We start from the raw sequence: 24513 nt of genomic DNA on the forward strand, positions 1-24513 counted from the left end.
GTCTGAGCGGGTCCGTCACCCTGGCCAGACGTCCTCTGTGCCCAGAAACGGTCCTCCACCGCCCTCAAAGAGCCCACCTGTACTCTCCCAGGTAACTGGGAAACTGCAGGAATAGGTCGTAAAACGGGCGGCGCCGTAACCCAGGATGAACCTAGTGGTACTCAGAGACAGGGTTTCCTCCTTTAGCGCCGGAAAGGCAGATGCCGGGGGCGGGTCAAGACGGATGGAAAACCACAACCCAAAGAAGCAGTCGCCATGCAGAGGCGCAGTCAAGCCCAGGTCACGGGGAGCCAGCCGCCACCCGGAGGCCCCGCCAAGGTTCCGGCGGTTGCACACATGTGGCTGATCTCTTCAAAATCAAGACGGAAAACTGAAACCGGAGGACCCTACGCACGTGGGGCGGGGGTGGGGGGCGACTGGAGGGTGTGGGGCTGCCCCCCGGCTGGCCCATCCCTGCCCTGGTGCCCAGGAGGCACCCCCACACCCCCACAGCTGGTCCCGCGGCACCTCCCCTGGGCTCCCTGCCCCTCCCAAAGCAGAGAGGGCGGGGCCCCAAGCCCTGACCGATTCCACAGGAGCTCAGCCCTCCTCGCGCGCCACCTTCCCCAGCCCATCTTCCCCAGGTGTCTTCTACACCGTGAGTCAAAATTCAGAGTCTGCACAGTTGCGGAGGCAGGCCAGGGCCCACAGCCACCAGCGGCAGAGACCACTCAGTCGGCAGCCAAGACTTTTCTCAAAAGAGAAACCAAGGACTTTGCTGGTGGTCCAGAGGTTAAGAATCCACCTGCCAATGCGGGGGACATGGGTTTGATCCCTGGGCCGGGCAGATCCCACATGCCACCGGGCAGCGAAGCCCGTGCACCACAGCTATTGAGCCCTTATGCTCCAGAGCCCGGGAGCCCCAACTACCGCGCCCACGTGCGCACTAGAGTCCGTGCTCTGCAACAAGAGAGGCGACAGCAATGAGAAGTCGGTGCACCGCAACTAGAGAGAAGCCCCAGCTAGTCACAATGTGAGGAAGTCCACGGGCAGCAACCAAAAATAAAGAGAAACCCACTGAGGCTGGACTAATTCCTCCCCTAGGATCAGCCACCCTGGGGCCAGTGTCCACCCACCCGGGGCTCCAGAGATGCGCTCGGGGAGGAAGCCCCCCCCAGGCCCGCCGGCACATGGACCTTGTCAGTTACTACTCTGCTGCAGACCAGTGTCCCGGCCCCCTCTCCGGGGTCCACCAGCAGGCCCCACACCCCCGCATGGCCCCCGGGGGCAGGGATCCAACCTGGCATGCTGCCGTCGGCCTCTCCCCTAGTTTCTTCCCTCCTGTACCCCCAACACCAGGAACTCCCAAAGACCTCCTGGGAACTGTTCCCAGGAGAGGCTCAGGGAGGCAGGCAGCTTCTCCTTTCCTTTCAGGAAGGTGGGAGCCCACCACCAGGAACAGGAGGCGAGCGGGCAGGGAGGGACAGCCATGAGCCCATATGCCCGATGGACCAAGCAGGTCGGGGAAGGGATACATCTAGAGGGCGATGCAGAGAGAACAAACAGCAGGTGCAAAGGCCCTGGGGCAGGAGTGTGCCTGCCTCATCCAGGCGAGAATACCAAAGAAGAAAGCACACGGGAGGGGGCGGTGCAGACCGCACTCAGGGCCTTGCGGGCCGTGAAAGGGAATGTGCCTGAGATTCCGTCCAAGGTGAAAGGAGAAGCCAGAGGAAGTGCTGAGCAGGGATGAGACATGATCCGACTAAGGCTTTGAAAACCGCCTGGGAACAAGCAAACCAAGAAGGCCCATAGCTTGTCTCTGCTGAGCTCCAGGTTGGCGGGGGGCCAGCTCCTCCAGGAGGCAAGTGTGTGGGGCGGAGGGGAGTCAAGCCCAAGGTCCCACACACACAGAAGACCCGTCCTCCCCAGCCCTCGAGGCATGAGCTCTGGTGATTTTCAAGTCACCCCTGTGCCCAGCGGGGTCCGAGGGCCACTCCATGCACACATTCATCCAGTGGTCATCAAGCGGGAGGAGGGGTTTCAGCCCTCACCCCAGCCGCCCCAGAGAGGAAACCAAGCCACAGGCAGGCAGAGGAACTGCCCAGGTCAGACTCCTGACTGCCGAGGAGGCGCCAGGCTGGTGTCGGGGTCTGAGTGAGTTGTCCTGCACACCTGCCCCGGGGTGCACGGCCCCCAAGCAGACAGCCCGCGCAGGGTGAGCACCCGGGAGACGGCAGCCCTACAGCCGCTGCCTGTCTGCAGCCCCGCCCCGGGGCCCGCGTCCCCGGCAGTGACAGCTTCTCTGAGGGTCACAGCCTCTAATCCCAGCCATTATTGCCCAGGCTGAGGCCCGGTTCCCATGGCAACCTCCTCCTGGACTCCCGTCTGCGCCTCTCCAAGGCTGCGGCTGACGACGTGCTTGTTCGACTCTGGGGTCAACAGCACTGCTTACAGCCAGCGCGACCCCGGCTCTGCCAGGCGATATGGACAGTGGGGCAAGGTTCGGGGGGAACCATCACAGCCCCTCAGATCTGGTCCCCAGTTTGACACTACCACAGAGTTGACAACGGGCAAGGGGGAGAGGCAGGAGGCACAGCCCTGGGCTTCGGGTTCAAGCTCATCCCGCCTGTTCTAGCCTGAGTGACCCAGGGCGCGTCACTCCAGCTCCACAGGCCCTGCTCTCCCGTCTGGAAGCTGAGGGATGAACAGATCCTCCGCAGGGGGCTGTGGGAGGAGACACTGGCTGGGGCTACCCGGGGCTGCCTGCACCCGCCCCCGGCTAAATGGCAGGGACAGTGCCAGTCTGCTGGCCTCTCGAGCATCGGCAGTGCCGTCCGGGGCTCACAGGCGTACACGATGCCGTCCTTCAGCCATCTCAGTGTCCGAGATCCCTGAAGCCAGACCAGACCCTGAGGGAGCCCCCTTGGGACATTTCTCAAAAAGGATCTCAGGCTTAGGGCAGAAACTCTGAGCCCTGAAGACTCTGAATGTGAGCAGAGAAAAGGCAGACCTGTGTATGAAGCACCTATTACGTGCCCGTCAGCCCACCAGGCACCAGGGAACGAGGCAGCCCCCCTAGCGCCACGCAGTAAATGCAGACATCAGGGCTCAGAGGGCTTAGGCCTCTGGTTCAAGGTCGCATTGCTGCAAGAGGCAGAGCCTAGACCTGAACCCACTGCCAGGGAAAGGGCTCACTCCACCAGGAGGAGCCAGGAGGCGGGGAGGGCCCAGCGGCACCAGGCTGACAACTACCATTCAGTTAGGATGATGCCAACTCCTTCCTCCCTCGAGGCCATCCAGATTAGGGGAAAACCCACTTCTTAGGGGGACTTCTTTTTAAGGAAAGTTGGTGGCTCAGTCAGTAAACAAAAAATTGCCTGCAATGCAGGAGACCCTGGTTCCACCCCAGGGTCGGGAAGATCCCCTGGAGAAGGGAATGGCAACCCACTTCAGTATTCTTGCCTGGAGAATCCTATGGACAGAGGAGCCTGGTGGGCTACAGTCCATGGGGTCACAAAGAATCAGACACGACTGAGTAATCAACACTTCCACTCCTTTTCACATCAAGGTTCCAATCACCTACACTCCAATTGTCATCAGAAAACAGGAAAACAGGCTCAGCCCCAAGATTCCTTAAGCCCTCATCCCCAGACCATCCCCGCCTTGCTCCCGGCTCCCACTCTCTCTCACACTGTCTCTCTCTCTCTCTCTCACACACACACACACACATGCTTAAACACACATGTTCTCACCTACACTGACACGTTCTCACCTATACTCTCTTATACACGCACACACATTCCCTCATACACATTCTCTCACACACACATGCACATTCTCATCTACACTCTCTTACACATTCTCACACACTCACACACACATTCCCTCATACACAAATTCTCACACACACACCCTCATACACAAATTCTCACACACACATTCCCTTATACACATTCTCACACACACACGCTCCCTCATACAAACATTCTCACACTCACATTCCCTCATACACACATTCTCACACTCACATTCCCTCATACACATTCTCTCTCACATACACACACATTCCCTCACACACATTCTCTCTCTCTCTCACACACACACACTCCCTCATACACATTCTCTCTCACACACATTCCCTCATACACATTCTCTCTCTGACACACACACACACACACACACACACACACACACACACACACATTCCCTCATACACATTCTCACACACACACATTCCCTCATACACATTCTCTCACATACACATGCACATTCTCTTACACATTCTCACATACACACTCACACACACATTCCCTCATACACATTCTCTCTCTGACACATACACACATTCCCTCATACACATTCTCTCTCTCTCACACACACACACACACACATTCCCTCATACACATTCTCACACACACACATTCCCTCATACACATTCTCTCACATACACATGCACATTCTCTTACACATTCTCACATACACACTCACACACACATTCCCTCATACACATTCTCTCACATACACATGCACATTCTCTTACACATTCTCACATACACACTCACACACACATTCCCTCATACACATTCTCTCACATACACATGCACATTCTCTTACACATTCTCACATACACACTCACACACACATTCCCTCATACACATTCTCTCACATACACATGCACATTCTCTTACACATTCTCACATACACACTCACACACGCGTTCCCTCATACAAACATTCTCACACTCACATTCCTTCATACACATTCTCTCTCACACATACACACACATTCCCTCATACACATTCTCTCTCTCTCACACACACACACACACTCCCTCATACACATTCTCTCTCACACACATTCCCTCATACACATTCTCTCTCTGACACACACACACACACACACACACATTCCCTCACACACATTCTCTCACACACACGCTCCCTCATACAAACATTCTCACACTCACATTCCCTCATACACATTCTCTCTCTCTCACACACACACACACATTCCCTCATACACATTCTCTCTCACACACACACACCCCCTCATACACAAATTCTCACACACACATTCCCTCATACACAAACATTCTCACATACACACACTTAAAACACACATTCTCACCTATACTCTTTTATACACATTCCCTCAGACACATTCTCACACACACACTCACAACCACAGACACAGATCCCGGGGGCACAGACAGGTATGCTGGGTATCAGGAAGAGATCCCAGCCGGAGGGCCATTATCGCGTCTCATGAGCATTCTCCTACAAAAAGGACCCCCAAAAGGTCTTTTCTTTCCCAGAAGGATCTACCTAGTAAGAGGGCTTGTCCACCACCCAGCCAGCCACCTCCAAGCCAAGGGCTGATACCCAGACTTTTGACTGCAGACTAGGTCAGGCAAGACCTCAGCGAGCTCCGAGGGTCTGAGGGCAGGCCTCTCTGGCTCCAGGCAGGGGTGCTCCACACAGAACCGCGGCTTCAGTCGGTCATTCAACAAAGCTTCCCTGAGAGTCACGGGCTCTGAGCCCAGCCGGCCACGCCCACACCTCCACACACACCTGGGCCAGCAGAGCGGGCCAGCGCCCGACCTGCAGGTGGGGGCCTTTGGTTCAATGCTGAGCTCTCTCTTGGCTTCCCTGGTGGTTCAGAGGGTAAAGCATCTGCCTGCAATGCGGGAGACCTTAGTTCAATCCCTGGGTTGGGAACATCCCCTGGAGAAGGAAATGGCAACACACTCCAGTACCCTTGTCTGGAAAATCCCATGGACAGAGGAGTCTGGTAGGTACAGTCCATGGGGTCGCAAAGAGTCAGACACGACTGAGCGACTTCACTTTCACTTGGGCTCTCTCTGGGCAGCCCAAGCCCAGAGTTCCACCAAAATGCAAAATTCAACTATGCAAAATTCCAGGAAGGAATCCAACTGGGAAAATATGCAAGGGACAAAACTAAATGTAACCAATCAACCCCCTTCTGACAAGATATTCAACTTCACCAGTAATTAAAAGAAATGTATCATTACTCCCTAGCCAGCTTAATGACATTTGTTTTTTCAATAAAACACAACTCTGAGTGGTCTAAAATGAAACAGACTGCAAACAAGCATATAAAATCTCTAACAACCTAAGAAGTCACAAAGGCATCCATCGTTGAGACCACAGGGACGCTGGGGGGCCCTGGCTTCCATCGGTCACACTCAGTCACTCATTCCCCCACTTATCAGACACCTACTATGCGCCAGGCCCCACGCTAGTTATTGGGAACACAGAACTAGGTAAGTAAGGCATGATTACCTCCCTCAAGGACTTAGAATTGAAAGCTTAAAGCTAATCTATTCGTCGGAATCTATTCTTAGAAAATGACTCAAAATATCAGGGAGGCGCAATGCACAAAAATATTCAGAGCCACTTCCTAAACACAAAAACATCAGAGGGAAAACTGAAATGCCACTAGGGAATGGCAAAGGTAGCTATGGTGAGTGCTCTGGAGGGAACAACAGAGGCCATTAAAACTGCTACTTATACAGAGTTTGTAAAAGCAAGAGCCTACCTACCTGGGCAAAAAAAAAAAAAGCAGAACCCAAGATCACAGTGCACTGCGGATCAGATGGGAAAATGAATCTGGCAGAAGATCTCTAGGTGTTCAGGGTTATGGAAACAAATGTACGGTCCCTTTATGTCCCTCTCCTTTCCTGCATTTTACACATTCTTCTATGTGCATAACAGAAAAAGCAATAAACCCTAAATAGCAGCCACAGTCCACAAGGGGGATAAAGGACACATAGAACCAGGACGGTTGGGAGAGAAGGGTGTGGAAGAGGGGTGGGCAGGGGGAAATGAAAGGAGCACAGAGGGGGGAGGTGATGGGGAATTAAAGGTGCGGGGGTGGGGGTGGGACCCAGGACTCACCTTTGACGTTGCTCAGTGACAGGGACCGCTCCTGGTCCGCCAGCCCAGGTGCCAGCCTGCCACTGCCGCCACTGTCCTTCTGCCGGGCCACAGCCACCGCAATGCCCACAGGCGGGTGTCGCACTTCCGCCTCACCCTGGGCCACGGAGCCCTCGCGCCCAAAGGCCTTGGCGCTCTCGGGCCTCTCCGGGTCCCGCTTCAGCTGTCGGCCGCTGGATGCTACAGGGCCCCCCGGGTGCGGGAGGCGCGTCTGGGCGCGGGGGGCAGCTGTGGGCGCCGGCTCGGGTTTCATGGTGCCCAGGCCGCCAAAGGGGCTCTTCTTGCCGCAGCCGCCTGGGCGCACAGTCACGGCCTCGCGGGCGAAGCTGCCGCTGTACTTGATGAGGCTCTGCATGGCAGAGGCCTCTCCGGGCCCGTGGGCCGCTGCATGGATGTCAGCACCTGGCCTGGCGCAGGTGGCTGCGGCGCGGGGCAGCGTGGCCCCGGGGTCCAGGTAGGCCTTCTTGGAGGCGGCAGCGGCGGCCTCCTCCTCGGCGCGGCTGGCGTGGTGGTGCTGCGCGGCCAGCACGGCCATCTGCGTGGTGGCAAAGTTGCCCAGCTCAAAAGGTTTCCACTTGTGCTCAGGGCCGGCAGGTGGGGGCGGCCGCCCGGGCTCCAGGCCGAAAAGCTTGGCGGCCTGCTGGGAGGCGGTGGTGGTGGTGGGGCCGCGCAGGGCGCGCTCGCAGGGCCGCGGCTCAGACTCGGGTTTGAGCAGCTCCTTGGCGGGGAGGTAGGCCCGGGAGTCCGGGGAGGCGCGCGCAGCCCGCGCCGGAGGGGCCTCGGCAGGCGGCGGCCGCTTGAGTGAGCGGATCACGGAGCTCTTCTCGCGGAGGCTCTCGGGCCGGTCCGGGGGTGGCCGGGGAGACCCAGGCGGGCCCTGCAGGACCCCGGGCCGGCCCACGTCGCGCTCCCGGGCCCGGGCGTCGCGCGCCTGCGACGCGATCTGGATGGGCCCTGGGCGCTCGTCGAAGGCCTCCACGGAAGGCACGAAGGTGGGTGCCACCACGCGGTGCTCGCGGCCCGGCTCGCGCGCGGCCGCCGCAGGGAAGATGGTGTAGACGCCAGTGGGGGCGGGCTGCGGCGCGGCGAAGGCCCCGGAGGCGGCGGGGGGCGCAGGCGGGCCCTTGCTTGGCGGCGGTGGCGGCGGCGGCGGGAGCGGAGAGGGGCATGGGCAGGGCCCGGGCAGCAGGGCCTCTGCGCGCCGCAGCCGCGCGCTCTCGTCCTGGCGCGCAATGTCCTTGGTGCCACGGGCCCCCTCGGCCACCAGTGAGGGGAGCCCCACGTCCCCGCTGCCGTTGCAGAGGCTCAGCGGCAGTGGCGGCGGCGGGTTTTTGCCCTTGGACTCGGCGGCGGCCGTACCCGGCGCCCGCGGGGGCCCCGGATCGGCCAGGAAGGGGGACAGGCGTTCCAGGAGGCGCGGGGGCCCGCGGTCCTGGCGGCCTTCCGCCCTCGCCTCTTGGGTCAGGTCCACCACGCCGCGCGGCCCCACCGCCTCTTCGCGGGCCCGCGGATCCTTCTTGCCAAACAGTGGGGGCGGCTCCCCACTTCGGCCTGACCGCTCCTTGGCTGGACCTTCCCGAGAAGAGCCTTTGGTCGAGGCGCCCGAGGAGTGGCCGCCGGAGGTTCTGGAGGAGGGCGTGTGAGAGTGCAGGGCACCCGGAGCCCCCGGGGCGGGCAGGTAGAAGCCGTCTGCAAAGAAAGAGCGCAGCCGTGAGCCAGTGCCCCCACTGCCTGGTGCAGAGCCAAGGGAGGCCTGAAGGACTCCGGGCCCTGGGCTCCGGGGCTCGGAGGAGGACCACACACTGCTTGTAGTGTGGCTCGGGACAGGGCAGCTCTGGAAATGGATGAAAAACAAGTTGAAACCTCATCTCGGCCCCCTACTAACCTTTCTGAGCCTCAGTTTCCTCATCTGTGAAAGGGCGAGAGGCCAGAATTAAGAGCTGCCCAGAGGGCCCAAAGGATTAGATGAGGACCCAACAGCTAGGAGGTCCCAGAAGGCTATGGGTGGGCCCCAGGAGCCTGTGGGGGCCTCTCGGGGCTGGAGTCTTGGGAAACACAGCCAGGGTGTGGTGGTCTGGAGTGCTGGGGTAGTGGTTCCCCCCAATCCCATTCCACAGCCCACTCCCAGGTTTCCCCGCCACTCCTGCCGTCTGACCTTTCTGGGTATCGAAAATGCTGGGCTGGCCCAGCTGGCTGAGGAGGGGGCTCCCGCTGCTGGGGGGCTCCAGGTGGTTCAGGTGGAGGTAGGACGGGTACAGCCCACTGGGCAGGTGGGAGAAGCCTGCAAGAGAGAGAAAAGACCCCCTGAGACCCCTGTGCGTCCCCCCAGGGGGCTCCTTCCATCCTCTCTGCTGCTCGTGGCTTTCAGGCCCCGTCCCCTGGTGCCGGAAGCCCTGCGGTTTAGCGCCAGCTCCCCACAGCAAGGACTGCCCCCTCCCAGTCCTGGCACGCCAGGCCTCCTTGCAGTCCCAGACAGCCACTGGGACTCCTGAATCCCCCGGGAAGGGAATCAAATTGGCTCCAGGGGAGGGCAATGATGACGATGATGATGCAGGTGGCAGTTCTCATCAGAGACCAAGCCCTTTCAACTGCTTTGCCTTTGTTCAATTCCCATTCACATTTCAGAAAACGGGGGGAAAAAAAAAAGACTTCTGTGAGGCAGATACTCTTAATATCCTCATTTTACAGATGAGAAAACTGAGGCTCAGAGTGGCCCACTTGCCCAAAGTTCCCTTTCCCCCTCCCCACTGAGCAGAGGAGCCTGCCTTTGAACTGAGGTCACCAGGACTCTTAACCTCAGCCCAACATGGACCTTGTTTGAAGGCTGTACTGCTTAAACTTCTCTGCTGTGTAACCCCAGCAGGTCACTAGCATTCTCTGAACTTCAGCCTACCCAGCACAATCTCCAGCTGCTGAGACTCCCAGGCAGGTGTTGCTAAGAAGGAATTCTTCCTGCCGGGGGTCCTCCTAACCTCTCAAGCCCCCTCCACTCCCACCCATGATGCCCAGAACCAGGGCTGTAAGTTACAGGGCACAGAAGACAGAAAAGAGTGGCCATGGAAAAAGAAAGAGGCCTAAAAGGGTACACAAGAAAAGGAGGCCCAGCAGGCAAGCAGGTGAGCAAGTGCTGGGGCCCTGGGGGCGGGCCCAGCCTCTCCACCTGGGCTGTGGGTGATACAGGACCCCGGGCCCACTGGCCACCCCTGAGGTGCTTGGGTCTCCTATGCCCCCTTGTTACACCCTCCTGAGGCCAGGGAGGCAAGACTATCCCCGGCCACACTGGGCCCGTCTCTCCTCCCGCAGCCCCACCGGCAAGGACACTGACGCATCAGGAAACAATGAGGGACATGATACAGGTCATTTCATCACTAACAGCGCTTGGTCCTGCTGCTTTTGCATCTGTAAAATGGGCATAACGGTCCCTCCCTCACGGCTTGTTCTGAGGATAAAGAGTTCAAGTGTGCCGTGCTCCGTTCATAGGAAGCACACTGCGTGTTCGACAGCATTACTATGGTTACTGGTATTTGTTGGCAAAGGAGAAAAGTGAGTCAGGGAATGCAGTGCTCAGTCGCTTCAGTTGTATCCGACTCTTTTCAAACCTCTGGACTGTATGTAGCCCGCCAGGCTCCTGTCCAGAAGATTCTCCAGGCAAGAATACTGGAGTGGGTTGCCATGCCCTCCTCCAAGGGATCTTCCTGACCCAGGTATCAAACCCGCGTCTCCTATGTCGCCTGCGTTGGCAGGCGGGTTCTTTATACCACTAGCACCATTTGAGAAGCCCCAGGGAAAGCAGGGGGCAAGCAGATAGAACAAGGCACCAGAGGTAGCCCCCACCTCACCTTCACCCCCACTGCCCCGGGGCTGGTGGAGACAGGAAGCTCAAGATCGGACCCCAGTCCGGAAGGACTGCCCAGCGTCCCAAACCTAGAGGCAGATGGCCCCTGTGTGTCAGGACAGTGACGGAAGCGCTCAGTGACAAGGCACAGAGGAGGAAGCAGGGAGACAGTGGGCGGTGAAAGGCCCAGGAAAGCCTGAACCTGCAGCAGCTGCTCCCAAGACCCCGATCTTCCAGGAGCCGGGAGCACACCCCAGGGTGCCCAGGAGGCACCAGGAGCCAGTGAGCACCCAGCATGTAAAATCCACCCGAGCACCAGGGCAGGGAGGAACGCAGCATCCCCCAGGCCCATCCCTTCAGTGACAGAGGGGAAACTGAGGCTCCAGGGAGGCCCGGCAGGGAGCCAACCGGCAGACAACCCCCCCACAATTAGGGGCATCACTGCAGAACGAGAGCAAGAGAGCCCCATGGCGCCTGGCCCCACTGCTCCCACAATTACAGTTACTGTTGAGCTACGCGCCGGGCGGGTGGGGAACACGGCGTTGGGCGGAACAAACTAGGCCCTGCCCTCAGAGCTCGCCCCGCTGGGAAGACAGGTATTTCATGAAAAATCACACAGAAAATGAGTGGTCACAAGCGAGTAGGAGAACAGGAATGGGGGTGGGGGAGGCGAGCCAAGCCCTGGAGAATGAACAAGAGACAGCCCGTGAGCTGGGGTGAGGGGCTGCAAGGAACAGCACGTGTAAAGGCCCTGCGGCAGCAGTCGGAGGGATCGCTGAGCGCTTGAAGCAGGGAGCGGAGGCCAGAGGCTCACGGCTGGGCCCCACAGGCCACACGCAGCTCGGAGAGGTGACCGTGGGGCGAAGGGGAGAGGGCAGGCTGAGAAGTGCTGGGGACAGCGGCCCGGGCCCGCCCGCCCGGCTCGCTCCTTACCTTCGTGGGCGTGCGTGGCCCACAGCTGCACCATGGGCAGGTTGCTGGGGGTGGGGGAGCGGAAGGAGAGGTCAGAGGGCAGGGGCACCGGGCTCCCATGGGATGAGGCCGCCGGCCCCATCCCGCCGGCCACAAAGCTGCCCAAGAAGGCCTCGCCTGCAGAGAGAAGGGGGCCGTCAGGCAGCCAGCAGGCCCCCGCCGCCCAGCCCACCGCCCCAAATTCCCCGCCTCCGCCCCACCCCACCCCAGCGCCTTGGACTTTAGCACCAGCCTGGGTCAACTCAGCAAGACTCGGGGCTGGAGAAAGAGACCCCAGGTGCCTCCAGAGCACCCAGCACTCTTGGCAGAAGGACATTATCTTCCCCAGACCCCAGGGGGTGTGGTTCTCCTCATCCGAAGCTGAAAGCTGGGGCTCGGCGGGGGAGGACCTCCAGAGGACACAGAATGAGGAGGTGGCAGGGGACTCAGGTTCTGAGTGCCTGGACCCAGGGGAACCCCTGGTTCAGTTAGAGAAAGACCTCCGAGGGCCCCACGGCACCCCTGGACAGCCGCCGGGATCAACTCTCAGCCAACCCTGTGCAGGAGGAACAGAGTGCCCTCTTAACAGATGAGGATGCTGAGGCTGAGGCTCAGAGATGGGACATGCCTGACCCCCACGGCCTGTGAGCAGGGACTCTGAAGGCAACCCAGAACCACAGGAGTGAGCCAGTGGGTCAGGGAAGGAATGAGAACAGCGCGCAAGGGAGCCCGGGGGGCCCTCCATTGGGGTCCCTCCTGGGGAGGCAGGCAGGAGAGCCAGCCTGCCTGGGTGGAAACCACACCCACCCTGGCCACGCCCCTCTTGGCCAGGCCCCCGCCCGCAGGGAGGCCTCCTCCTTCCTGCCCCACACCTGCCTTTAGGGAGAGACCCCGGCAGGCCCCCTGCTCACAGCCCAGGGGGATTGCCTACAATATCTGGGCGGGGGGCTACCCTTCTCTGGCCTTGGTTTGCTCATCAGCAAAATGGAGAGAGTAAGACCTCACTTGAGAAGCATAGTCAAGCAAGAAGGGTGCACTTAATAACCATAATAAATAACAGCACTGCCCACAGAAGGTACCAAGTGCCAGCTCCGGCCGTCCGAGATGAGCGCTCCCCATGTGCCCCCCAGGTAATCTCTCCAAGCCCGCGGTTTACATCGGCCCAGCATGAAGTGGCCGTGGGGACACAGGCAACGTAAGACTAGGGGCACCCAGGGGGGCCCAGCCCAGACCCCACCTGACCTGAGCCCTCAACCCACACTGAGGGCCTGCAGACCCCCCTCAGCACTTCCTGGGGGGCACAGGGCACCCCGAATGGCCACCGCATCCCCCCAGGGGATGTCCTCCCAGAGCCGCGGGAGGACACCTTCTGACCACACGTGGCGTCAACACCTCCCCGTCGGTGCCCCCAATGCCAGCCCCGCCGGCCCCCTCACCGGACTCCAACGCCAAGCCCTCGGGCCCCAGGGCCATGGTGGCCGGTCCGGCGGCCCGTGTGGCCCCAGCCTGGGCAGCGGGGCCTCGGGGCGCCCAGGCCCCGGCTTCCTCCTCGGCAGGTGGGCGGGCAGCCAGCTCCGGAAGGGGTTTGCGCAAGGGCTTACATCAGCCCCCAGCTCTTCCTGCCCCTGCCCCAGCTTGTGAAACCCGCCCAGCGGCACCCCAGGCCCGGCAGGGCGTTGGGGCCCGGATGCCACCAACGGCTCCCGCCTGCCACAGAGCTCAACGGCGCCCCGAACTGCCTCCCCGGGGGCCCCCAGCCCGGGGATGCAGGCGGGCCTGTGTCCCCCACCTCCCCAGAGCAGCGTGCAGCTCTGTAAGACGGGCTCGCCAGCCCCGGACACTGGCCTTCATCTGCACAACTCGTGTCCCAACCCGCTGCCCCAGTGACGCCCCTGAAGCAGAGGGTCAGATCTCAGAGCCCACAGGAGACAAACCCGGCTGCTGCCTCCTTTTCCACCTCTGCTCATTCCCACCTCAGGGGCCTCCGAGAAGCCCCCTGCCCAGGACAACCTGGCAGTGGAGATGCTGTGAGCCCAGGGGAGGATGCCTTCCCAAGCGAGGCCACAGGCTCTCCAGGGGCGCCCAAGGCCTGGCACAGAGCAGGCATCAATTCTTGGCCTAAGGGGCCGCGTTGTATGTAATCCACTCAGGGCCAAAGCAGACAGACACGTTAGGGTTGGGGAAGAAGGCACACACAGCCCTGACCCGAGGACACAAGTGCCAGCTTGGCCGTCCTGCTGGTCCCCGTGGGGTCGAGGTCAGGCGGCTGACCCCCACCCCACCCTACGGGCTTCTCCAGACTACCTCTGAGCTCCACACACATCCCCCAGCAGTACCTTCAGCTCTCCTGAGAGTCTAGGCACTCGTCTTCCACTCCTCATACCCACCCCCTGGGGATACAGCCATGGCCTCCTGGGTTCCCCGAAAAGGGTTGGGGGGGTCCCCCAAGGGCTCCGGAGGGGGGGCAGTGAGAGTCAAACAAAAGCCCACCGACTCCACCAGAAATCCTCCAGCACAGCCTACAGTGGGGGGCTGGGGGGGTCTCCACCGCTCTCATCACAGACTGAGGTTGAGGGGGGCCTGGTCCCCCTGCCTGGTCCCCGGACGCCCCCTGGTGACTAGAGGCCTCTGTGCCACCTGCCCACCCATGCAAGCGTCTTAACTCCAGGCACACGCAGGGCACCCAACATGAAGTATCATCGTTCACAATCAGAAAGGGGAACCCAGCCCAACTCCAGGGAACCCAGCCCAACTCCAGCGAACCCCAGGCTTCACGAAGATGCTCAGAGTCTCCTCCCAGGCCTTCCACGGGGCACAGAGAACAGACCCAAAGACACACAGCCCTGGGCCGGGGGGCAGAGCCAGGGCTGAACCGGAGCCCTGCAGCCCATACCCCCTCCTACAGGAGGGCGGCCACACGTGGCCCCCAGGACCCCTGTGGCAGAGCCTTCCCACTGGCCAGTCCGCCACCCCGGACAGACCAGGACCTGGGCAATCAGTGACGCCTGCCGGCCAGTGACCCACAGGACCCGCACCTGTTTCAGATCTTTGCTGGACACTCAGGGGCCACCGAGCCCTCGAAACACGTGGCTGATGTGACTGAAGAACTGCATCTTCAATTTTATTAAATTTTAATTAATTTAGACTTAATTTAGCCACAGCCTGGGTGGAAGGCTTCCTCCCTGCCAGAAACGAGCAGGCCAGGCCCCCACCAGAACAGGGAGTGACAGGGGGCCCCCCTAGGAGACAGTGAAAGGCGAACCCTGGCCCTCACCCCCAGGGCTCTGGGACTCTGCCTTTACCTCCCCAGGCTGAGGAACAGGGTGATGGGAACCTCGCCCCCTCCAAGGGGGCATGCAGATTAAATGAGTTCACATTTGCAAAATACTTTTCATGAAGCGCCTCATTATTTATAGTATACAACCTGTGGCGCTTTTGAACTGTGGTGTTGGAAAAGACCCTTGAGAGTCCCTTGGACTGCAAGGATATCCGAACCATCAATCCTAAAGAATCAGTCCTGAATACTCATTGGAAGGACTGATGCTGAAGCTGAAGCTCCAATACTTTGGCCACCTGATGCAAAGAACTGACTCACTGGAAAAGACCCTGATGCTGGGAAAGACTGAAGGCGGGAAGAAAAGGTGGCAACAGAGGATGAGATGGTTGGATGGCATCACTGACGCACTGGACATGAGTTTGAGCAAACTCTGGGAGTCGGTGATGGATAAGGAAGCCTGGCGTGCTGCAGCCCATGGGGTCACAAAGAGTCAGACATGACTTAGCAGCTGAAGAGCAACAACCTGGGGTTCAGAGAAGGGCAGCAACTGCTCAAGGTCAGGGTCTGAGGACTTCCCTAATGGTCCAATGGCGAAGACTCAGTGTTCCCAACGCAGGGAGGCCCAGGTTCCATCCCTGGTCAGGTAACTAGATCCCACATGCTACAACTAAGATCCAGAGCAGTCAAATAAATATTAAAATAAAAAGGGCAGGGTCTGAGCAGAACCACCGCCTCTACCCAAATTCCATCTGTCATTCCTTAAAATAAGATTTTAATTCTGAAACTCGAGAGAACTGGTGGTCACCCATTATGAATGCACTAACTTCCACAAAGCCTCCCAGGTGGCGCAGTGGTAAAGAACCCGCCTGTCAATGCAGGAAATGCAAGAGACATACATGTTCCATCCCTGGGTCAGGAAGATCCCATGAAATAGGAAATAGCAACCCGCTCCAGTATTCTTGCCTGGAGAATCCCAGGGACAGGGGAGCCTGGAGGGCTGCAGTCCACAGGGTCGCAGAGTCGAACACGACTGAAGGGCTGAACACACACAGAGCTACCAGCGAACCACACGCTTTCAAGTCGTGACCTGCATACTGTGTGCATTTCACCTTAATTTTAAAACACACACACACACACACATACAAAAGCTCCTCTCTGCCTCTGAATCCCGCCCTGGGTCTCCCTGACCCCGCTGCCCAGACCCCACTGCCCAGGGTGCCTCGGGGCTCAGGGGTCCCCAGACAGGCACCTTCCCATCCTGGCACAGCCTCCCACAGACCTCAAAGTACAGGAATCTCATTACACCCATTTTACAGACTAAGAAACTGAGGCTCAGAGAGAGGACCCAGCATCACCAAGCCTGGGCAATCAAGTCCCTCGGATGATGCTGCAAGCACACTGCCCACCAAGGCCTCAGCTCAGGAGTCCCAGCTGGACCCTGAGAGAGGGAGCCCCCCCCAAACACGCAGGGCCTGACCTTCGGAGGTCTACTCTTGTCCCGTGAGAGAGGAAGGATGCCCCGGGGGCAAGAAAGGAGACACTGAGGCCTGGCTATGGGGCAAAGCGCTCCTGCCGCTGCCTGGGGAAGAGAGCCAGGGTCCCTCTGGAATGTGGACAGCAGGGAGCTGGGCACTCCACCCAGCCTCGGCGCCCCCAACCCCGTCTGTGTCCCCTCCAGCACTGAGCTAACAAGCCCGCCCCTCGCGGGGACCCACCACCATCCCAGCCCTTCCCACCCCAGGCAGTGCACTGTGGGAACACAGCAGAGAGCCATGAGTGTGGGGGTGACCCGCCCCCCCTTATCAACACCCAGAACACAGGGCAGACTTCAGGGCTTTGCAAGTCCAAGGCTGGCCCAGGTCACCAGGAGACAGAACTCGAATCCCGAAAAGATGCTTCTTTCCTCCCGTCACACCTCAGGCGGGGGGGCTCCTGGAGGCTCGGGGCTGGGGAACGAGGCCACCAGGATGCTCCCCTTAAGGGGCTGCACAGTGCTCACCTGCCAGCAGTCCCCAGAGAGGACGCCGGTGAGGCCACCCGGGCCGGCCAGTGGGATCGTGACTCTGGGGATCCTTCCAGAAGCTGACTATGTAACAGGCACCAGAGGTCCTGGCTGGTGGGGGCGGGGAGGGGACTCGATGAGATCAGGGTGAGTACAAAAGGTCTGGTAAACATTGAAGGGCTCAGAGGACTTTATCATAGCCCAGCCTGGAACATGGACCAGCAAAGCCCCACGGCCCCAGGGCCTTTGCACCTCAGCCCGGAATCCATTCCTCCTTCCAGATACCTAGAAGTTTATCTGTTTACTCCCATCTGTACATGCCTCACCCCTTCTCTTACAGTCTAGGTGATGCCGCCTTCCCTAACCAGGGCTGTCTTGAACTGCAACCCACCCCGCCCTCCACGGCCTTTCCTGAATTATTTTTTCCCTCATGCTTATCACCACTTATCAGACCATATCCATGCTAGTTCCTTCTTTACTGTAGTTCCTTGTATATTGTCCCTCTCCACCCACTGGAACAGGAGTTGGCAGGCTTTTTCTTGAAAGGGCCAGATAACAAAAACTTCTTCAGGCATTGCAGGCCTATTCTGCCTGCCTGACAATACTTAAAAGGACTGGGCTTTGTCCCAATAAAACTTTATTTACAAAAACCAGGAGATGGGCTGGATTTGGCTGCAGTCTGCAGACCCATGCATCACAGTGAAGGTTTACTCCATCCCCGGAACCCCCCTCCTGGACCCCCCACTGTACACAGTAGGTGCTCAATTAATATTTATGGATGGAAGGGGGGGGCAAGGTCATGATCAGCTAGGACTGAATGAAGGACGAAGAGGAGACTTTCTCGGGCCCCACTTTACAGCCAGAGGACAGTTTCCACCCTTCATTTGATTCTGTCTCTCAGCCACCCCCCCCCCAGCCCCACCATCAACTCTGGGCGGGGGGGGGTGGATTCTTATCCCTTTTATAGAGGAAGAAATAGGCTCTGACCCCAAAATCTACACTTTTCCACTCAGCCACACCACCCAGAATCAAGACCCTGTTTTCATCTTTTTACTCAAGAACCCTCCCCAACCAAACACAGAACAAACATGTTTCTTTTTTCCCCTTCCTATCTTAAAAGGTTTTGGCCTAGCAAAGGAAACTACATCCCTTAAAGATGTCACCAAAGGCTATCAGAACATCTCATAAGCCTGATCAGATCAGGGTTATCATCTGAAAAAAAGAGCCCGTTCTAGCCCAGAGCATGGACATGTGACTTAGCCGTTTCTATGACAGCGGTGGAAAATAGTTTGAGGACCCTCCGGATAAAATGACCTTCAGACTCCCATTCACCCAAGAGACTTCTGGAATATCTAGGCGGGAGAAGGGGTTAATGCTCTGTCTTATAAAGAAAAAGCCTTATCATTCAGTAAAAACACCGAGCAAGTCACAGATGAAGAACAGTAAATAACATCAGAATTCAGGTAAAGGCATCGCTATCGAGACAGGATGACATCATATTTATCTACCAAATCAGCATATTTTTGGTTCAGTTGTGGGGAGGGTGGGGGTAGAGATGAGCAACCCAGGGGGAGTAAGGAGGGAGCCAACATCCTCAGCTTTTGGAAATAAATCAGATTATCAAAAGCCCGGACCCATTTCCAGGGGCCCCTCCTGAGAATGCCCACTGCAGCCAAACTGACCCAGAGATGTAAAGCAATCCCAATCCAAACCTCAGTGGGGCAGAGGGGTGTGCTGGGTGGGGAAGGATGGAAACTGAACACCTGTCTCTAAAATGACATAGAAATTGAAAGCAGGGTGAAAATTTGTAGAGATTCCGGCATACCCATGTTCATAGGAACATTATTCTTACAACAGCCAAAAGGTGGAAGCAACCCAAGGGTATATCAGATAAAAAAAATTTTTTAATGTGGTCTATCTTTATTCAGCCTTAAAAACAAAGGAAATTCTGACACCTGACCCAATGTGGATGAACCCTGAAGACAGGATGCTAAGTGAAATAAATCAGTCAGGCACTGAAGAACAAATATTGTTACAATGATTGCACATCTAGGAGGTCCCTGGAGGAGTCAAATTCATGGAGACAGGCAGTAGAAGGGTGGGTGCCAGGTGCTGGGGGAGGGGGACTGGGAGTTAGCGTTTACAGGGGAGAGAGTTTCCATTTGGGAAGGGAATGTCCTGGAGATGGATGGGGTGACGGTCATGCAACAGTGTGAAAGCCCTTAATGCCACTGAACCGTCCACGTAAAAATGGTTAGAATGCTAAGCGTATGTTCTATGTACTTTACCAGTTAAAAGAGCAAGTGATACAGAGACAAAGTCAAGAAGGCAACGCTGCCTTCCGGATGAAGGAAAAGGCGGGAGGATTTCGGTTTCTGCTCTTGTTCATTCGCTCAGTCGAGTCCCACTCTGCGACCCCGTGGAGACGTAGGTTATCAGATGCCAACAATGCAGCCGTCATGGCGTGGGCATGTGGGTAGGGACAAATGGGACTAGGGGACCGGAAAAAGGCCCCCCAGCACACGAGGTGGAGAAAGATGGTCTTTTCGATAAATACGGCCAGGCCCCTTGGCCACCCATCTGGGAAAAGCCATGAATCCCGACCCCCTCCACACCATACATAAAAACCCACTCCAGGAGCACGGCAGAGCCACGCAGGAAAGGCACAAGCTTCCAGAAGAAAACACGGGACAACTCCTTCGTGGATAAAGGGCAGCCAAGGCTTTCTCAAAGACCCCAGAGAAAGCACTGACCATGAAGGGAAGACCGATATACTGAAGTCTATGAAAATGAGGAACATCTATTCGTCACGTCACACTATTGGAAGGATGAAAACGTGAACCACCTCGTGGAAAAAGACCTGTGCCCTGGGGATTTCCCCTGTGGTCCAGTGGTTAAGACTTTGCCTCCAATGCAGGGGGTGCAGGTTCGACCCCTGGTTGGGAAACTGAGATCCCACATGCCTCGTGCTCAAAAAACCAGGACATAAAACAGAAGCAATTATTATAACAAATTCCATAAAGACTTTAAAAATTGTCCACATTAAAAAAAAAAAAAAAAAAAGACCTGTTGCCCCCAAGGAAGGGCTTGTATATATAAAGAGCACCTGCAAATCAATAAGCAAAAGACAGACAACTCAATGTAAAAACTGGCAAGATTCAACAAAAGAATGGCAAATAAGTATGTCTGAGTTACCAATAAATCCTCAACAAGGTACTCAGCCTCTTAAACCATGGAAAAAGTGTGAATGAAAACTTCTACACACCCACCGGAAGGGTTAACATGTCAGAAAAGTTAAAATGGACAATATGAAAAATACACAACCAGAGGGGACATAAATTATTAGTGCAACTGCTCTCAAAGAGTTTAGCAGACTCTAGACACCTTTCTGACCCAGCAATGCCCTCGCAGGTATGTAGAGAAAAGATTGCAAGTTGGAATTCAGAGATCTTCCCCACTAGTAATCACCAAAACTGGGAAATAACCCAAATTCCAACAATGAGCTGGATAAACTGTGACAATGTCATAGGAGGGAACCCGTTCAGCGAGAGAAGCCACTATAGCAACCAGAACAAGATAAAGCTCATGACCTCACAGGGAAGAGAACACACTATATGCTTCCACAAACGTGAAGGGCACCAGTTTCAGCCACAGTAAGGGTCACCTTGGGACAGGACGCCTGGGTTTCTTTCTTAACCCTGTTTCCGTTGGTGAAAAAACTAACTGAACTGTACATTTATGATCCCTGCTTATTTCTGTGTGTCCCTTAAGCCCCAATAAAAAATATCCTTTAAAAAATTGAGGGCAGAGGGCAGATCTGAACACAAGTGTGCAACGTGCTACTTTCTGAGTAATTTCCATGAAACTCTGACATGGACAGAACTTGCAAAATCCAAAGCAAACAAATAAATAAAAATGAGCCCCGAAAGGAAAAGGGGAAGTGAAAGAAAAATTTTTTTTCATACCCACTACCTCTGCTACCCTGGTGGTCCAGAGGTTAAAGCGTCTGCCTGCAATGCAGGAGACCCGGGTTCAATCCCTGGGTCGGGAAGATCCCCTGGAGAAGGAAATGGAAACCCACTCCAGTATTCTTGCCTGAAGAATCCCGTGGACGGAGGAGCCTGGTGGACTACAGTCCATGGGATCACAAAGAGTCAGACACAACTGAGCGACTTCACTTTCACTTTCACCTCTGCTAAGCCCCTGGCTCTCTTGCCAGAGAGCTCAGGTCTGGCCCCTAGATCCCACATTTCCTGGCTGTGTGACCTTGGGGAGGTGACACAACCTCTCTGAACCTAACTTTCCTTCAAAGTGAAACGGGGAGTTCCCCTGTGGACTAGCGACTCAAGGCTTTCACTGCCACGGCCTGGGTTCAATCCTGGGTCGGGAAACTGAGATTCCGCAAGGTGTGCAGTGTGGCTAATAATAATCATGCAAAGCTCTCCCCTTTTAAAAATGAAATTAAAAATAAGTAAATGAAGGGCAGGCAGGAAAGGAAGGAATCTGTGACTTGGGCCATGCCTGTCTCCTCTATTTGGCGTCACTCCCCTTTCCCGGAGGACGGTGACCCCAGACAGACCAGCAAGGCTGGGGGTCAGAGCGAGAGGGTGGGGGGGACTTACCCTGTACGTTCTTGCCGCTGTGACTGGCCCACAGGACCCGTGGCCACGGCCGACGTCCCCAGGCTCCCATCCCTACGGTAACTGGCTGAGAACCGTATTTCTCCTCTAATCTAAGCAGAGGCTTACAAGCCAGGAGATCAACCTGCCCCGCCCCCTCTAGGTGGGGAGGGGTCTGGCTGGGCCTGAGGGCTGGTCCGAGGGAGGCAGGAGGGGCTTTATTCATCCAGCTCCCCGATCCAGCCTCCCTCCCCTCCAGCTGGAGCCTGCCAGGACCCCCGGAAGGTCAGATCCCAAAAGGCACCTTTTAGTCGCTCAAGACCTCCCAGCCCCTCCCCAGCAAGAGAAGGGCGATCTGGGTGGAACCCCAGCCCCTCCCCCAACCCAGAACCCACCACACGCCCAAAGTAGAGGCTCAAATCTAAATAACGGAGTCCCCGGGCAGCCGAGGGGTCGGGGCCTCAGCCCGGCCAGTGATATGCAAATATATCCAGCCCGGCCTCGCCCCAGGGCTCCAGACGTTCCCAATTCGAAAGCAATTACAGAGGATTTCCCCATTGATTTCTCTTCCCCCCCAGCCGAGGTCCCAGCCGAGAGGAAGTAGAGGCAGGGACGGAGGGAGGGCATTCTAGGAACCGTGGGGGCGTCTGTCCCAGCGGGGACGGCGGAGACAGAGAGGGACAGGGTCTCTTGGGCACCCAGGAGGACGGGGGCTGGCTCCCACGGAGACCGAGCAGGACAAATTCTGTCCCAGGCTCTTCCCTGGCCGTCCAGGGGTCAGGACTCCCGCGCTTCCCCAGCAGGAGGCAGGGATTCAGTATCAGGTTGGGGAACCGAGACCCTTCAAGCGGCACAGCACAACGCTCCCACCTCCAAAAAAAAAAAAAAATCCCCTCCAGAATGCTGGAAGGTCACAAAAATAACAGTAACAAAGTTTAAAAAGAGAACATGTTGATCACTAGGGAGCCCTTGAGGGGCTTGGCTAGATTCTCAGGGCTGGTGTGGGGATCAAAACACAAACGCAACCAGAGTACAACTCTTCATCCTTAAAATGTACACTCAGTTCTTGGAAGAGGGGCGGCCAGTGTTCAATTCCCTGCAGCCAGTTAGGGCTCCTGCCTGAGAGACAGAGAAAGACAGCAAGGACCTGCAGACTCCGTAAGAAAGTTCCCCAAAGGTCAACGAGTCCCACACTTGGATCCCAGGCCCATCAGCTTGTTAGCATTGCTTGCTTTTTTTTTTAAGATGTACATTTTCTAAAATATTTTATTTATGTGGCTGCTCCGGGTCTTAGTTACCAGAATCTTTGAACTTCATTGTGCCGTGCAAGATCTAGTCCCCAAACCAGGGATCGAACCCAGACCCCCTGCATTGGGGATCACCAGGGAAGTCTGGAGCTCATGTGCTTGACTATTATGTGGTTCTAAAAGATTCTAAGTACTTGTAAAAGGGAAGACTGAAAGTTCACATACAAAGAACAAGAATCAAAATAACATCACACCCTCAAAGAGCTGCACTGGAATTTAGGAGGTGGCATTGTAATTCCTTCAAATAATTTCCAAACTGCCAGTCAAGCGTGAAGGTAGAGTAAAGACGTTTTCAGGTATACGAGGCCTCAATAAAATGTGCCTTCCGTGTACCCTTTCATAGAATGCTACTGCAAGGTATGCTCCAGCAAAACAAGGAAGTAAAGCAGAAAAAAAGGGAGGAATGAAAATCAGGAAACAGGAGATGCAACACAGCACAAAGGGACAGTGAGTTTGAAGAGACCTAAGCACCAGGCAAACCAGACTAGAGCAGGAAGAAAAAGTGCAGAAAGGAAATCCCAAGAGAAGAAAGAGGTGGTTCATCCAACAGATCTAACCAAATGAAAAGTATGCCAAGAAATGAGGAGGCAGAGATTCCAAGAAAGCTCTGCAGATGGGGGGTGGGGGTGGGTGTGGGGGTGGGGATGCAGTTAATAACTCAAGGAAATAAGAAATGAATTTTATCATACCACTTGACTCAAATATCAACAATATTTACAAACCCGAAGCGGGAATAATAAAACTGGTTTAAACAAAATTGTATTTCACAAATACTGGGAGGAGAAAGGAAGTGGAGATGGAGGCAGGGGAGACGGTGAGGCAACAAAACAATAAACATTTACTAAGTGCTTATTATTTCCCAGGTACTGTTCTAATGCTTTACACGTATTAACGATTCATGATGTGGATACCATTATTATCCTCATTTTACAGATGAGAAAACCAAGGTAGGAGAGGCAAAGAAACTTGCCTTTGGTCTCATGCTAATATTAATAAATGGGAGTCAGAAAAGAAACTTGGACAGTCTACACAAAATCCTCATCTTCCATAGGAGTCAGTAAAGAATCTCAAAAACTCTAAAAAATAACCAGCAGTAGAAGGTTATTACACAGAAATATGGATGAAAAGGCCAAAAGAAATAGCCAAGAGAATTAAAAGGGGGCACCAGGAATGGGAGGCAGGAGGCAAGAGATCGATGGTTTTCTTTATAATCCTAACAACACTATATGATATTTTCTTTCTTTAATATTTATTTATTTGGCTGCACTAGGTCTTAACTGCAGCACTCAGGATCTCTGATCTTTTCTGGGGCATGAGGGATCTTTCTAGTTGCAGCACACATGATCTTAGTTCCCTGACCACGGATCAAACCCGGGCCTCCTGCGTTGGGAGCACAAAGTCTAAACCACTGGCCCACCACGGAAGTGCCCCATCTGACTTTTCAAATGATACCTAACCTTTACTCTAAAGTTTATACCAAGCATAATGCAGAAGTATACACTTTTACTGGGTGAATTTCATAAGATGCAAAGTATTCCTCAATACAAATACAGAAAAAAAAAAAAATTAAGATGCATGCACAATTAG

At 56.0% G+C, this 24513-nt stretch overlaps 1 protein-coding gene across 4 annotated transcripts in view; it reads right to left on the reverse strand.

Moving 5' to 3' along the window:
- TNRC18 (trinucleotide repeat containing 18) overlaps positions 1 to 24513 on the reverse strand; it is an 81277-nt gene that overhangs the window by 47982 nt on the left and 8782 nt on the right. For 3 of the 4 annotated variants that reach the window (XM_065923737.1, XM_065923735.1, XM_065923736.1), the window contains exons 3-5: positions 11704 to 11859; positions 9091 to 9216; positions 6897 to 8624 (exon numbers count right to left, since the gene is read on the reverse strand). In XM_065923737.1, coding sequence (XP_065779809.1) covers positions 6897 to 8624; positions 9091 to 9216; positions 11704 to 11859 — 2010 coding nt within the window. Of the gene's footprint in view, positions 1 to 6896; positions 8625 to 9090; positions 9217 to 11703; positions 11860 to 13157; positions 13265 to 24513 lie in introns of those variants that run through there. The other variant, XM_065923738.1, reaches the window with a different exon arrangement.

This window comes from Muntiacus reevesi, chromosome 2 (assembly GCF_963930625.1).
Source record: "Muntiacus reevesi chromosome 2, mMunRee1.1, whole genome shotgun sequence".
Taxonomy (NCBI): domain Eukaryota; kingdom Metazoa; phylum Chordata; class Mammalia; order Artiodactyla; family Cervidae; genus Muntiacus; species Muntiacus reevesi.